This window comes from Pygocentrus nattereri, chromosome 12 (assembly GCF_015220715.1).
Source record: "Pygocentrus nattereri isolate fPygNat1 chromosome 12, fPygNat1.pri, whole genome shotgun sequence".
In the NCBI taxonomy this organism is placed as follows: domain Eukaryota; kingdom Metazoa; phylum Chordata; class Actinopteri; order Characiformes; family Serrasalmidae; genus Pygocentrus; species Pygocentrus nattereri.
Window position 1 is genome coordinate 13,389,487 of NC_051222.1, and position 14,468 is coordinate 13,403,954.

General features: G+C 36.9%; 1 protein-coding gene across 4 annotated transcripts in view; it reads right to left on the reverse strand.

Annotated features, from left to right (window-relative positions):
• Window positions 1–3,419: 3,419 nt before the first annotated feature.
• The window catches only part of LOC108439370, a 30,720-nt gene continuing 19,671 nt past the window's right edge, over window positions 3,420–14,468 (reverse strand). For 2 of the 4 annotated variants that reach the window (XM_017717745.2, XM_037543869.1), the window contains 10 exons: window positions 12,803–12,905; window positions 11,269–11,368; window positions 10,838–10,877; window positions 10,664–10,715; window positions 9,289–9,403; window positions 7,564–7,647; window positions 5,771–5,894; window positions 5,659–5,664; window positions 4,297–4,387; window positions 3,420–3,517 (listed from right to left, as the gene is read on the reverse strand). In XM_017717745.2, the coding sequence (XP_017573234.1) occupies window positions 3,443–3,517; window positions 4,297–4,387; window positions 5,659–5,664; window positions 5,771–5,894; window positions 7,564–7,647; window positions 9,289–9,403; window positions 10,664–10,715; window positions 10,838–10,877; window positions 11,269–11,368; window positions 12,803–12,905 (790 nt within the window). In that variant the 3' untranslated portion in view covers window positions 3,420–3,442. Of the gene's footprint in view, window positions 3,518–4,296; window positions 4,388–5,658; window positions 5,665–5,770; window positions 5,895–7,563; window positions 7,664–9,288; window positions 9,404–10,663; window positions 10,716–10,837; window positions 10,878–11,268; window positions 11,369–12,802; window positions 12,906–14,468 lie in introns of those variants that run through there. The other 2 variants (XM_017717746.2, XR_001858756.2) reach the window with 2 other exon arrangements.

Here is a 14,468-nt window from a genome sequence, read left to right on the forward strand (position 1 = left end):
TGGTAAGTAGAAAGAAGAGATATGGTCTACCTCATGAAAGTACCCTGAGAAAAGTAGCTGTGGAAGTCTGGATGATTTACAATACTGTCAAAACTTTTTGACTCAATTCTGAGTTGACTTTAATTGAAGTGAAAGTCTAAACACAAAATGAAGTCTAACAAAATAACGACCTGGTTCATTTACCTTCTCCAAATTACAGTGCAGCTGCCAAACCCCAGTCTGTTTTAAGACTACAACAGAAAAGTAGGCTAACAACAATGGAAGTCTGACTTATTTAGGATAATACTGCCTCCAAACCAAAGTACATTTAAAGTCTCATGTTTGAAGATAGATCAGCTCAGAAGCAGTGTACCTTGAAAAATCAGCTCAACACACCATGTGGAAGTCTAGCTGACATACCATACACTGCCTCCAAACTGAAGATTTAGAAGCAGTATTACTTTACAGTCTTGTCTCTGAAGGCAAGTCAGCAGTGAAACAGCCTACACCAGAGAAGAAGCCAAATACATTTTGGCCCATACATTTCCTCCAAACTACAATAATGCCTCCAAACCAAAGAACATTTAAAGTCAAAAGTCTTATGTTTTAAGACAAATCAGCTCAGAGAGTGTAGCTCAAGACACATTGTGGATTATTTGAAGTATTCTGAAGAAGTATTTTAAAGTCTGATTTGGTTGATACACGATACATTCAGTCAACCTACAACACACCAAAGTCATAATTTGTTTATTAATTCAAAGTCATATCTGAAGTCAAAACCAGATTCTACATCATAATAGTAATTAAACATCATTTAAAATTCAAGTTGATTTACTAAACATGTGGGAATCTGACTTACGTTACTGCCTCTGTATGACAATACTACGTCCAAACTCAAGTCAGAATGTCAGTCTCTGAAAGGTGTCAGTAGACAAGTCAGCTTGGAAACAAAAATGAGAATTGTATCATAAACTCAGCATTAAACTTGCCTACGGGTTTGCTTCAGTAAATGGGCTTTAATAAGAGCACAGACATCTTTAAGTTTTACTTCTAAACTCAGGGTTTCCTCTAGTGATGTGGAGGAAAAAAACAAAGTACATCTGTGTGAGACTAAATAAAAATTTTATGAATGTGCTTTTTGAAATGATTTCCTTTGCAACCATGTGAATAAAGGAATCTACTTTGTATTCATTTCTGTTTTAGACATTCACATTGAGATGCTGAATGTAAGGTCCACTCGAGTTCCACGGGGAATCCAATACTAGGGGTATTTTAAAATTTATTTTACCTAATAGTTTACGAATTTAAAGCAGCATTTTAACTGAAGTAACAAGGCATTTACTTGAGGATTTTCTACTCATCTCTGGTCTGCCCGAGCTAGCTTGCCATACTTTGCTTCCAGTGTAATAGAGTTAGTTCTCCATATGGTTCTAATTATTCCCCATCCCTTCCAGTGGAAAGGCGGCTTCTAAAGAAGTATGAAACAGACAAAAATGTGGTCAGAATGAAACGAACTAAAAATGTAATCTTGCAGCATAAACATACGAATGGCATTTGACGAAGTAAATAAGCACCTATTGCAGTAGAAGCCTAAAGCTTGTCAGTTGTTAAGTTCTCCTTGTGTTTATATTCTGCCAAAAAATAAATAAAAGAAAGTGTAAAATAATATTTCTTCTAAGTAGTAAGTTTGAGTGTTAAGAAAAATGCTTTTCTCACGCACGCGTGTGCATGAGCATTCTCCCCACCCCCATGCCTCTTTGGACTGGTGGGAGAGTGAAGACTGACAAGATGAGAAATCAGTTTGTCTTGGTGGCAACAAAGGGCTCCCATTGAGGAGTAAAGTCTGAATATTTAGTGGGGATTACTCTGGACCCTTGGGGTTGAGCACCATGCAGAGTTCTAAAAAGACAGTGGGTGATAAATGACAAGATATTTGTCCTCGCTGCTTTTCGTCTGTCACCATCCCAGTGTTTGCATGGGTCAGCTGAACAAGGCTGTGTGATAAATGTGTGAATTTTGAAGAGTGAATCCATTCTGCATCAGTGTGTGTGTGCTGTGCTGTGCTTACTCCTGATGCATTGAAATGAGGCCAAGACACTCTCCACATAATGACAAAATGCTGAATCTGTCGGTGGTCAGTTGATAAATGAGTTAGCCACATTTCTTTCATGAAACCAACACAGCAATAAGGTTGACTTAGGCACGCACAGCCACACACACACACACACACTCCCCCACCCTACTGCTCCTTCACTTCCTGTGTCAACAGGAGCCGTAAGTAACAAGAGTAGGTAGCGACTCCAGACTTCAAAGGTTTATGGCTCCAGTGTCACCTCTGGAGCATGTGGACAACTTAAGAGAACTCAGCAGAGGTACAAAAGCAATTCTGTCAATAGGCTTTCTATTATTCTCAAAAGCCTGTTAACAACCACTGCGGCGACAACACCTCTCAAAACATAAAACAGACAATCAAACCATCCTAAATACAGCATTTGCATCATCATAATGGCAGTTTAAGCTTCTGATTTAAAATAACCTTTAGCCATGACTATTTTAGTGGTCCAATTGCACTAGCTGTAAGTACAAGTCATTTCCTTACAACTAGGTAGCGTGTGGATATGTCTGAAAATGGACAGTGCAGGGGTTTTCAGCTCCAGTCCTGGTGAACCACTGCCCTTAACCATTTCTTGCTTTAACATACCTGATCTGATTTAACCTGGTTCATAAAGAGAGAATCAGGGGTTTGAAAACCATCAAACTGTGTGTCAAGTAGCAGGCCTTTAGAACTGGAGCTGAAAATGCTTTCGACACAAGTTCTTATATCCTCAGTAAGAAATATCCATGTTCATAGTAATTATAATAATAAAACATTTTAATTCGATTTTAAAAATCATTTATTTACATTTTAATTAGTTCACAATTTTCTTTTGAAAAGAAAATGCCTGTATAACAGCTCATTAAGGCACAAACTTAAGGCATGTTGAATTATTATAATTGTTTTAACCTACAATTAATGGGGCAGAAGGCTGGGTCTCAAAATACTTTTATGGTACTGATTCGTATGCTCCAATACTACCAAGTCGCAAAAAATTAAATGCAAAAAATTCCATTTAATACAAAATTTCAGTACAAAAGTAGCCAATATGTCCAAATAAGCTTGCTTGTCCAAAATCTAGACTGCTGATTGCTTGTCTAAACCACATGCTGTGAATCTCTTGAATTATATTAATTATATGTAGCCACAATTAGTGCTGGAGTCAGTATTTATCATGTTCACTGTATACTCTTTTGCATACACATAATATATACACACTAGCCTTAAATACAGATTATCTTATTGACTCGAGTTCAGTTAACAGTCAGACAGTGCCTTGCACGAAAAGTGAATCACTGAGAGAAAACATGTCCTTTTTGTCTGAATGTTTATGGTATTTATTACATTTCCTCACAGCACCCTCTTTCCTCAGTCTACCAGTGATGTGAGATGGGGCAGGCCAGTCAAACTGTAGTCCAGCAACATCTGTCCATAAGCCTTTCCCTGACAGGAAGAGAAATATAACATTGTTTCAAAAGAAATTAGCAGTGCACTCTGAAGTCATGTTAATTACGTTAATTATGTGTATGCTGTTTTCATTTTATAGTTACATGCAATGTGTCACTATATCGTTTTAGATACACAGAATTCCAAAACAATGTAATTTTCACGTTGAAGGGAGAAACAACTATAGAACCAAATCTGAAGTAATTATTAATTTTAAATTAGAGTGTGGCTAGTCTTGACAGGCCATAAATAATCTAGCAACATAGACTTTCACAAGGACCAAAAAGTTATCTTAGCTACCAAAAGCATCTCACAAGCTAGCTTGTTTTGCTTGTGTTATCAATTGTATTCAGGACTTGAAAAGATTAGAGGGCTAGAGGAATTTTGAGGTGGGGTTTAGAGGGGCATACCATTTCACCAGATGTTTAACAAGTTGTCCCCAGATGTGCATTCTTGTTACGAGAGCATGTCTGGCCCAGCGAGACTAGAGTCTGGCCAGCTATTTGCTTTCTTTGTCATAAAAATGGGCCCTTTTGAATGTTTGTGTTTTTATATTTATTTTGCATTAAAAAGTTGCAAGGACAATTACATAAAATGTGTCTATATATCAAATTGATTGATAAAATTAACCATTTGATCAACCCATTTGTTACATGCCTGAAATAGTTGGTTTTATAGTGTTTGTCTTTCTCCACAGGTGGACTAAATGCGTTCTTGTTTAGCTGTTCGTTTTGTGAGTATGTCTGCTAATGGCTGTGTGTTTGTGTGCACAGTACCTGAGGGTCACTCCTTAGAGAGGCCACCCCTCCCCCTCCAAGAGAGTTGTGTAACACGAAGTTCAAACCACAAATACCAGGCAACTCATACCTATGAGCAAATCACACATACTTGAGAAATGTATTTTACAGTAATACAGTCAACAGTCTCTCTCTTGCTTGTCTTCTCACTCACATGGACATGCAAACATGCACACACAGTTTGTGGAGAGCAGATGGATAAAAACTCAGCATGAGAAAGCCCTTACAAAGCATTTAATCACAGTTCGAGCACCACCATCACTGCCCATAAAACATGCAGACACAGACATTCTTTCAGATGTACATTCATGCACAAAAAGACTGCCTTAAATATATGTTAAATATATGCCTGCTTTAATATTTGTAACATTTGTTTTCACTATTGTTATTAACACTGTATATGGTATATTATATTTAGGCAATTAGGCAACATTTTATATATGAATATGTACATGTATATTTAAGGTCTGGTATATATCAGCCTGTTCTCATAGTCAATGTGTTGGCGTGAAGACCTGAGCGACTCTGACAAGGGCCAAACTGTTACGGTCAAATGACTAGGTTGAAGCATCTCCGAAATGACAAGGTGATTGTGGTGTGCTTCCGGTCAATAATGTATCACAATACACAGTACATCATGCAATGTGTATGAGGCTGCGTAGCCACAGATCAGTCAGCATGCCCATGTTGACCCCTGTCCACTGTCAAAAGCTCCTAAAATGGACACGAGAGCATTGTAAACCGGACCTTGGAGCAATGGAAAAAGGTCACCTGGTCCAAAGGATCCCATTGTTATTACGTGGACTTGCTAAGTACATGTGCACTATTTACCTGGAGGTTTGACAGCACGGGGATGTACTATGAGAAGACGACAAGCTGGTTGAGGGATTGTGAAGCTGTGGGCAATGCTCTGCTGTGAAACCCTCGGTCCAGGCATTCATGTGGACTTCAGTTTGACACATGCCACCTACCTAGACTAGGTACACTCTTTCATGTCAATGGTATACCCAGATGGCAGCGGCCTCTTCCAGCTAGATAATAATATACCTTGACACACTGCAGATCTTGTTTGGGAATGGTTTGAGAAACATGACAAAGAGTGCAAGGTGGTGTCCTGGGCTCCAAATTGTCCAAATCTCAATCCAGTTAAGCATCTGCGGGATGTACTGGAGAAACTCCAACTTGCAACTTAGTGGACCAACCAACTGTAGTCCATCTGTTTCTCTGAATACTTTGTTAGCCCCCTTTTACCCTGTTCTTCAGTGTTCAGGACCCCCATGGACCCACACAAAGCACGTATTATTTGGGTAGTCGATCATTCTCAGCATTGCAGCACTGTACCTTAATCTGAGATAAAAAAATTTCTCAGCACTGCTTGTTAATCTATGATAAAGAAATTGTATCATATACAGTGGCTGTGATCAAGCTAAATGCAGCTTTCAACAACACTTACCGTGTCACAGAGGGAAACCCCATTTCATTCTTTTTAATCAGATGCTGAAAGTATTTCTCCACGACATCAGCAGTCAAAAATTTCTTCAGGTAGGGAAAATAAAGTGGATGTCTTGCAATTACCCCTGAAATGAATTGCACACTTTAAATACAATATTTCGCACAAGCTCTTTTGTATGGAAGCATATTCAGACTTTGTTCAAATTCAAATACAATATGGAAAAGGCTAATTAAATAGTCTATTTACAACTGCATTTCCATTGTGAGTGTGAATCTTTGTGCAAATGTGCATTAGCATTTCTGGTAATTTGGCTGTAAAACATAATACAAGTCATTTTGACATTTTACTTTCATTGGCTTAATGGTTTTACTGTTACCTATTAAAAACTAAATATCACTCATTTGCAATTTTCGCACTCCAGCTCTGCCAAAATGATATGTATTTGCAACAATATTAGCAATTGCGTTTTCACTTTAAAGACGCACTCTTGTTAAAGTGGGACTTAAGAGTGTGACATGTTTTAAAAGGAAAGCAAGCATTATAGTAACCTTAACAATGAGACAAAATACTTTGCCCAGCTTGTGCCAAACCAACCTCTGAATATTTGTAATGGGTGTGTTAAAACAGAGAAAGCCCTAAAAGTAAGGGCATTTTTAACGCAGGATTCCTCCGACAGTCCTGTGAGCCTCTGCCCAAAACCAGTCACAATGTCACCAACACTGGAGCTTGTGAGAGCCACAAACTCTCGTAGTTGGTCAAGAATCACACGAGACAACAAAATCTCAATCACACAACAGTGGTTGGCAAGTATTTAAATGTCAGCAAAGCTTGCTGTTGCTATCTCCATATCATAATAAAGTGTCTAGCTATTCGACAGTACCACCAAATTTTAGACTTTTTTCGTCACTTTCTTTTAAAATACATCCATGCAAGTCCCTCCCAACGTCCCATTCACAGTGGTTGACTGACAAGAGTGTCTTATAGACAATGAAAATGCAGTTCCAAAGAGGGTTGCAAACACATTTTCTTTTTGGCAGAGCTGGAGCACAGCAATGATGAAAAATGCAATTGCAAATGGGACATTGTTATTCCGTTTTTAACAGATCAGATAATAAAATGTCAAAAAGATTTTGCATTTCTATATAAAATTGCCAGTTATTATACACAGAAATGCAAATGCAAGAACATGTTTTGCATTTGAATTATGTCTTAAATGATGTACAGTCACACAGGAAATGCAACTGTAAAAACAATTTAATTACCAATTTAAAATCTGGAATATGCGGCCATGTTGTTTGCATAACTTTAGATTATGAAAACTGAAAAACAGTTTTACCTGAGAGTAATTTTTAAGCAGTACTACAAACCTAAACCATTTCTAAGCACATACTGTATGTAAGATTGTGATATGTACATGCAGATGGTCAATGTTCTACAAGTAATGATGCATATGTTCATGAAAAGCATATTGTATTGTGACATAATTCATCATGATATATATACCGTCCTATTTTCCAGCCCTAATGTATGCATTTTCATACAGTATCACATACTGTATATGTTTAGGCATACAGAAACTTGCATGTTTGGGTTTAATATAACATTTTTTCAACAAAAGACACGTAAACAAAGCATGTCCAAACACAGAACTCAGTCCATTTATAAAACATGTGAATGAACAGGGCTTCCATAAATCTCCTGTAAATAAGGCTGATAAATTTATGAATTGAGAAAGTTACAGAGGAGTTTGAGTAATAAAGTTTGTAATATATGGGCAAAAAGGCACATCTCACCAATATTTGCAGAGTCTCCTTTGTCTCCACTTCGTGTATAAGCCAAATCCTCAAGTCTGTAACTGTGAGGGCCAGTGGGCAGGTCTGGGGGAAAAAAAACCTTCAAAAATGTAATTTAAATTAGGTGCATGCAGTAAAATGAATGCACATGTTAACATTTATTAATTAAATAAGATGAAAATTAAAACACTGCTTGAATTATTCATTATTATTCACTATTTATGCTAAATAGTATGGAATCTGGTAAGATTTGACATACACTAATGTTGAAAAGTATGGACTATTTTCAATAATATAAACCTAATTTAGTTCCAGATACATAATTAAAATGATTCTAATATGATGCTACCACCCTACAACTTAACTGATGTAAAATAATTGGAAAAAAGTTGTATGAAAATTAAGATATATTAAAAGTGTCCATAATGATGAAAAGAGCTGTAATTTGTAAGTTGAATTGTATTCAACCAGGAGACTTTGGACAAGGCAACAGTTTAAAAAACCCCACAATACTCCAATGTAAACAAGGAAAGGAAACGTCATGGTAAAATACTTCCCCGAGGACTTAGGGCTCCATAGGCTTGTGTAAAAGTGTCTGGAAAAGGGGGTGAATGACTGTATTTCATTGCTGTCTTGACAACCAAACTAGCAATTCTACAAAAAAGAGGAAACAATAGAAGGAACCTAGTGCTTAGAACTGCTTCCTTTTCTCTCAAGATATAAGTATAAGATACGCCTTTCTGCAACAAAATGAACAAAATAAGTAAATACACATATATTGTACTCTCTTTTCCCATGACAAAGGTGATTTATGAATGTGTGTGTGTGTGCACAAGAAAAGTGTGTTGCATACTTGCACGTGTTGTACTGCTAACCTCTAATGAAAGGATGAACCTGATTACTTGGAAGGTCTTGCTGCTTGTTAAGCTCAACCACAAAGTGGCTGAAGGATAAAGCAGCCAAGGCCGATCCTGCCAAGACACTGAAAAGAGTTTTGCACTTTTCAGTGGCCTACTCACAAAGCCCCCTGGGAACACAAGCACTGTAGAACAAGCAATACAGAACAACAGGACCAGCGTTCTTATATAACCCTCTTTATGTAGCTGATCCCTTGGGTCAGACTCCCAATACTATGTGTGATGGAAGGCCTGATTTAAGCCTACTTTTTGTTTAGTCTGCCTGCTTATAAAACATTCCACCCTTATTCAAGATCAATGTGTCAGTGCTGATGATAAAAGAGCTGTTATAGGCTAAAATGTCTTGCTTTGATAATTTTAGAAATTTGAAAATGTGAAACAATTATTACAGTGACTCTAGCATTGCTGTATACATGAATATTTCACATCAACTGGGAATGAACTAGAATATTTACTGCAAAAGTCACCTGTACTGCATGATACTAGAATGATACATGAATACTAGATGCTGCTAGTATTTTCGAAAAGCCATTGTTAATTAGAAGCAGAGCATATGGCATAAATGGGCCTGGCATCCATGTTCCTGATGTGGTGGGGGAAAGAACACTAATCAGATGTCACAAAGAGATAGATAGATAGGTAGATAGGTAGATAGATAGATAGATAGATAGACAGATAGATAGATAGATAGATAGATAGATAGATAGATAGATAGATAGATAGATAGATAGATAGATAGACTAACTCATGATTTTCATTAACTTAAAATTTTAAACCAACTCTAAAAGCAAGTGACTACTAAACAAACCTGTGGGCTTGTAAACATTTTCTTCGGGAAGGCGGGAGGGGGCACGCCACTCAGCTAAAGAAGAGTCAGCCTCTCTCAACGTCTCCACCAACTCTCCATTGAGATAGATGTTCACCTAAAATCAGGTATTCAGACATAGTGTATAGTTCTGGAGACAATTACAAAGTTTTAAAAAGTTAAGACAGTATGTAAAATCAAAGTGGGGATAGCCCAGTCTTTCATGACCAAAGATGGGTCGCAGCTCACCACTTTGCCAAAAAGTGCATCAAGAAATAATCTAACAGTTTGAGAACAATGTTTCTCAACAATCAATTGCAAGGATTTTAAGTATTTCACCGTCAATGGTGCATATCATCAAAAGACTCAAAGAAACCAGTGAGATCCCTACATTAAAACCTGACGTGCTTCTGTGATAGATATCACCACATGTGCTTGTGAATATTTTGACAAACCATTTTCAATAAACAATCCGTTGCTGCGCCCACAAATGTAAGTTAAGACTGTACTATGCACAGTGGAAGCCAACATACGTCAACAACATCCAAAAACACCACCAGCTTCTCTGAGCTTGAGCTCATCTGAAAAAGACAGCTGCACAGTACAGACATATTGTGGTATGACAAGTCAACTTTTCAGATTTTGTTATTTAATGTTCCAGGCAAAAGTAGAAAGGCACCATTCAGATTACTAGATTACTTTTTCAAGGACGTCCATGCTTATTTCAGCACGACAACACAAAGCCACATTCTGCCTGCAGTCTAGTCCTGCCTACCGTTGAAAATGTGTGATGCATTGTTAAGCACAAAATACAATAACAAAAGGTGTGGTTGCAAGAATGGGCAAAAATTCTACTTTTAGGTGTTGTTTTCAGTCCACAAATGGTTATTAAGTGTTGTTAAAAGGCAAGATGATGTAGTGGAAACCATGTTTGGAACTTTTTGCAGGCATCAAATTTGTACTACTGTGCTTTTGTTTTCAATTTAATACAGGGTCAAACCTCTAATCACTGCTTTCTGTTTTTATCATCATTTCACATACGTTTACAACCTTTCTGGAATTTGGGTTTGTAAATAATCCATCCAATCATTTATTAATAATTCTGTGAAGATCCACTGCCCTGTTAGCTTCAACTGTAATACTCAGCGAATTCTGGTAATGTTGGTTAGCTAGATGTGTGGCATATCAAGGCTGAAACTAAACTCTGCTGCAAAGTCCACAATCTGGTTGGGGCATAGCTGTTGTAATGCTCAACACATTTATTCTAATAAGCATCAAATTTACTTGAACAAAAATGTGTATGCTGTTTTAGCACTTTAGTAAGTTTAGTGGCTTTTAATTATTCAATTAATGTGACACACATGAATAAGTGCTGTACCTTAAGTTCTGTTTTAGGATACAGGAAGAAAAAAGGCTTCAGTACTGGTGATCTGGACATGGAGAAACACAAAACAATTTTTCAAAACATTAAAATCAATACTACCACTAAAGTGGCCTTCACTTGTATGTTTACTCCCAAAGGAAAAAAAAATGCCTCATGTAAAATACTCACACTCTAGGTCGGCCTCCTACAATGCCTGTAAGTCCAGGAGCTGTGGGTTTAAGAATAAGAAAAATTAAATCTGACAATGCCGATATCCAATGTTTTCCACATATATACCTGTCAGTCTAAAAGCTAATGCAGATATAGTTACATTTACATATACAATGTAGAAAATGGAACTTAATCAACCTGGCTTAGCATAGCAGATAAATGTAATAGTTATTTCTACAGGGTTAACATCTGTCTTATACTGCTACATATTTGCTATCTATTACTTAACTGCCAATCTGCCAATCCTGCATGTATCTCTAATTTTCACATTTCTAAATGATGGATATGCCTCAGACTACAGTAGTAGTCATAGCAGTTTTAAACAACTTTGTTTTAAACTGTGAAACTGTACAGATTAAACTGTAAAACTGTACCATAATGTCACTTACCCATGCCAGTTCCTGCTGGAGCCACTTCTCTAGAGAAAAACTCCAGAGCTTTCTTCTGCTTGTGATGGACAGCCATCCAAAGAACTGCTTCCCGAAGGCCCTACACAATGGATCAATATAACATTTATGAGTAGCATTCTTCAGACCAATCACCTGGTTCAACACTGACAGAGTGAGTGACATCAGTTTTCATTAATGCAAACCCAAATTTCAAAAAGGTTGTGACAATATTAAAAATTGCTAATAAAAGGGCTTTGGTTGATCTGTATTAAAGTGGAAATGGTAAAAGCTGTGTTTTTGGTAAATATATGCTCATTCCAAATTTTTTTGTCTGCACCATGATTAAAAAAATAGGGCTCAACACTTCAAAATCAATTGGGTACATAAGACTGATCCAGGTTTGAAAGCAGAATTTTTGGCATTCTTGTTATACATGTCTTCAGGCTAGCACCCACACGTAGCCATGGTGTTGTAACCTGCAGAATGTGGCTTGTCATTGTTATGTTGAAATAAGCATGGATATTACTTAAAAAAAAACACTGTCTAAAAAGTAACACATGTTGCAAGTTACCCATGTCATGGGAACTACTACACCCATTTAACATGACAGGCACTGGCTTCTGAGCTTTATGCTGGTAGCAATCTCTTTTGCCCAGAGAACATTTGCATAAATAATCTGAAAGGCTGACTTGTCAGACCACAATATCCATTGCCACTATGCATCAGTCTTCAAAATTCAAGAGTTTTATTGTCATATGCACAACAGAAACAGGCAGTTACACTGTACAATGAAATTCTTGCATTGCTTTTCCTCCATTCACCAAATATAATCTTAGAGAAAAAAAGTATATAAGAATATATTAAATACACTGAATATTTTGCAGATGAGCTTGAGCCCAGAGAAGTCGGCAGTGTTTCTGGAGGTTGTTGACTTATGGCTTAGACTGTGGAAAATACAGTCTTAACTTACATTTGTGGACAGAACAAGGAACAGTGTTTATTCACTGGTATTCCCAAGCCCATATAATAATACACAATTTAGAACATTGTCGGGTTTTAATACAGTGTATGAATTAGCATACATATTTACAAAAATTTATTCATTTATTCATTCATCACTTATCCTCCTAGGTTGTGGGGGCGGGTGGGCAGAAAGCAATAATGAAGTTGATTAAGTAAAACATTAAACATCTTACCTCTGTAATATTTCCATATAAATGCAGGAGGGAAGGTTTGCACATTATTTTATTTATTTATTTATTTATTTTTGCTCATTCCACCTACTTTTTTTGAAAGGAGGTTTGTATTTTGGTAATGAACTTTACCCTGTAGACAGTTATGACACTATCTCACAGGCCCACGCGGAGAAAAATAAAATCTAGGTGGTTCAAAGTGGTTTTCTTAAACAAATACAAAACCCCCTGTTCTGACCTTTGCAAGACTTAGGGTTAGTGGTTATAAATAAATTCAATGTGTTCTGATGTGGATACTGAATATATGGTATTTTCATATCACATATTAATATATTGCTTACACTGTTACTTGCATGTGGTCCATATGTATCCTCAACACCCAGCACCTGGATGTTGACACCACTGTAATCATCCAGCCCCATCTGTCTGAAAATGCACCTGGTCCTAAAGAGAATATAAGACAATTCTGAACTTTAATTTCATGCAGCTCAGGAACTGTATAAATAACTATAAATGTAAACAAAAAGTATGTATTCATAAGCATAAACAAAGATACATTTAAAAATAAAACTGATAGAAAAATGTAGACACCCAAAATAATAACATTAGTCCTTTTTGCAAAGCTACAGTTACCAATCACAGCTATAAGACATCTCCAGTAAGAAGGAATTAGCATTTTGCCATGTGCAGTTTTTGGCCCATTCCTGTGGTTAAACTGTTTACAGTTATCCAAGTTTACAAGGATCACCCTGACAAGACTCCAGACTCACACTTTAAAAAACTTCTATAAATTTTCAGTCAGATTCAAGTCAAGAGAATGGCTAGGCCATGCAAGCACCTCCACCTTCATTTTCAGAGACGAGTAGAGTTATTTTGGCTGTATGTTTGGGGTCACTGTCTTGTTAAAACACTTATTTCCCACCCAGATTGAGTTTTTTTGGCTGATGAGATCAAATCCTCCTCCAATATGTCCCAGTACCCTACTTCATTTATGCTTCTTTCAATGATGTGTAACACCCCAGTTCTATTTGCACAGAGGCAACCATGTGTCATGATGCTCCCACCTTCGTACTTCTTTAGATCATATGTGGAAACCTTCTTTCTCCAAATATGACACACAGAATTATTGCCCAGGAGTTTTACTTTTGTTTTGTTAGACCAGAGTACATTGTTTCAAAACAGAATAAGGACTTGTATTAACGCTTGTGTGAAAAGTTTTAATGCACAGCTTATTCTATTTTTAGCAAAGGAATTTGCAAGGGGTGTAGGAACGGGTGCAGGAACTCACTGCAGTGCAGTTTATTGCTTATTGCTTGTCCCCTGTGTAACTGTTGTTTTTACTGCTTCAGGTCATCCTGCAACTCTTTAACTACTGGCTTCTTTCTTACTTTCCTTATCACTAGTATGAGGCTGTATTATCAAGCCTTGCATTGCGTACCTGTCCAGGGACATTAAATGTGGTTCCATGAATTTTCCACTTTATGAAACCAGTTGTACTGACAGAGATATTTAAAGTCTCTTCTATACCTTTATAGCTTCTGCCAGTAAGTGTTGTTTAACTGTGTTATTCCAGACAAAGTTCCTTCATCACAACTGCAAGGTGCTGAATGAATTTTCCCAACCAATGGCAATGGCTTTTATAATGACACCAGGTTCCATTTACATAAAGAACACTTTTCCTTGCAGCAATAATAATCAGAAACTGTTTTTTGCATACTGATGAGGCAAAGCAATATTACCACTCACAGATGAAAAGAAAAAAAAATCTAAATCACATTTGTCACATCATATTTACACAGGTGGATATATATATATATATATGTGTGTGTGTGTATGTGTGTGTGTGTGTGTGTATACACTGACAGAATATACACATATACACAATAAACACTAGAATTGCACTATTCCAATGTACAGTTGTACAGTAATAAGTTATGAAATAAAACTATGAAATGTGCTGTTGTACCCATGTGTGTCCATATGTGCAGATAGTTTGAGGTAGATAAT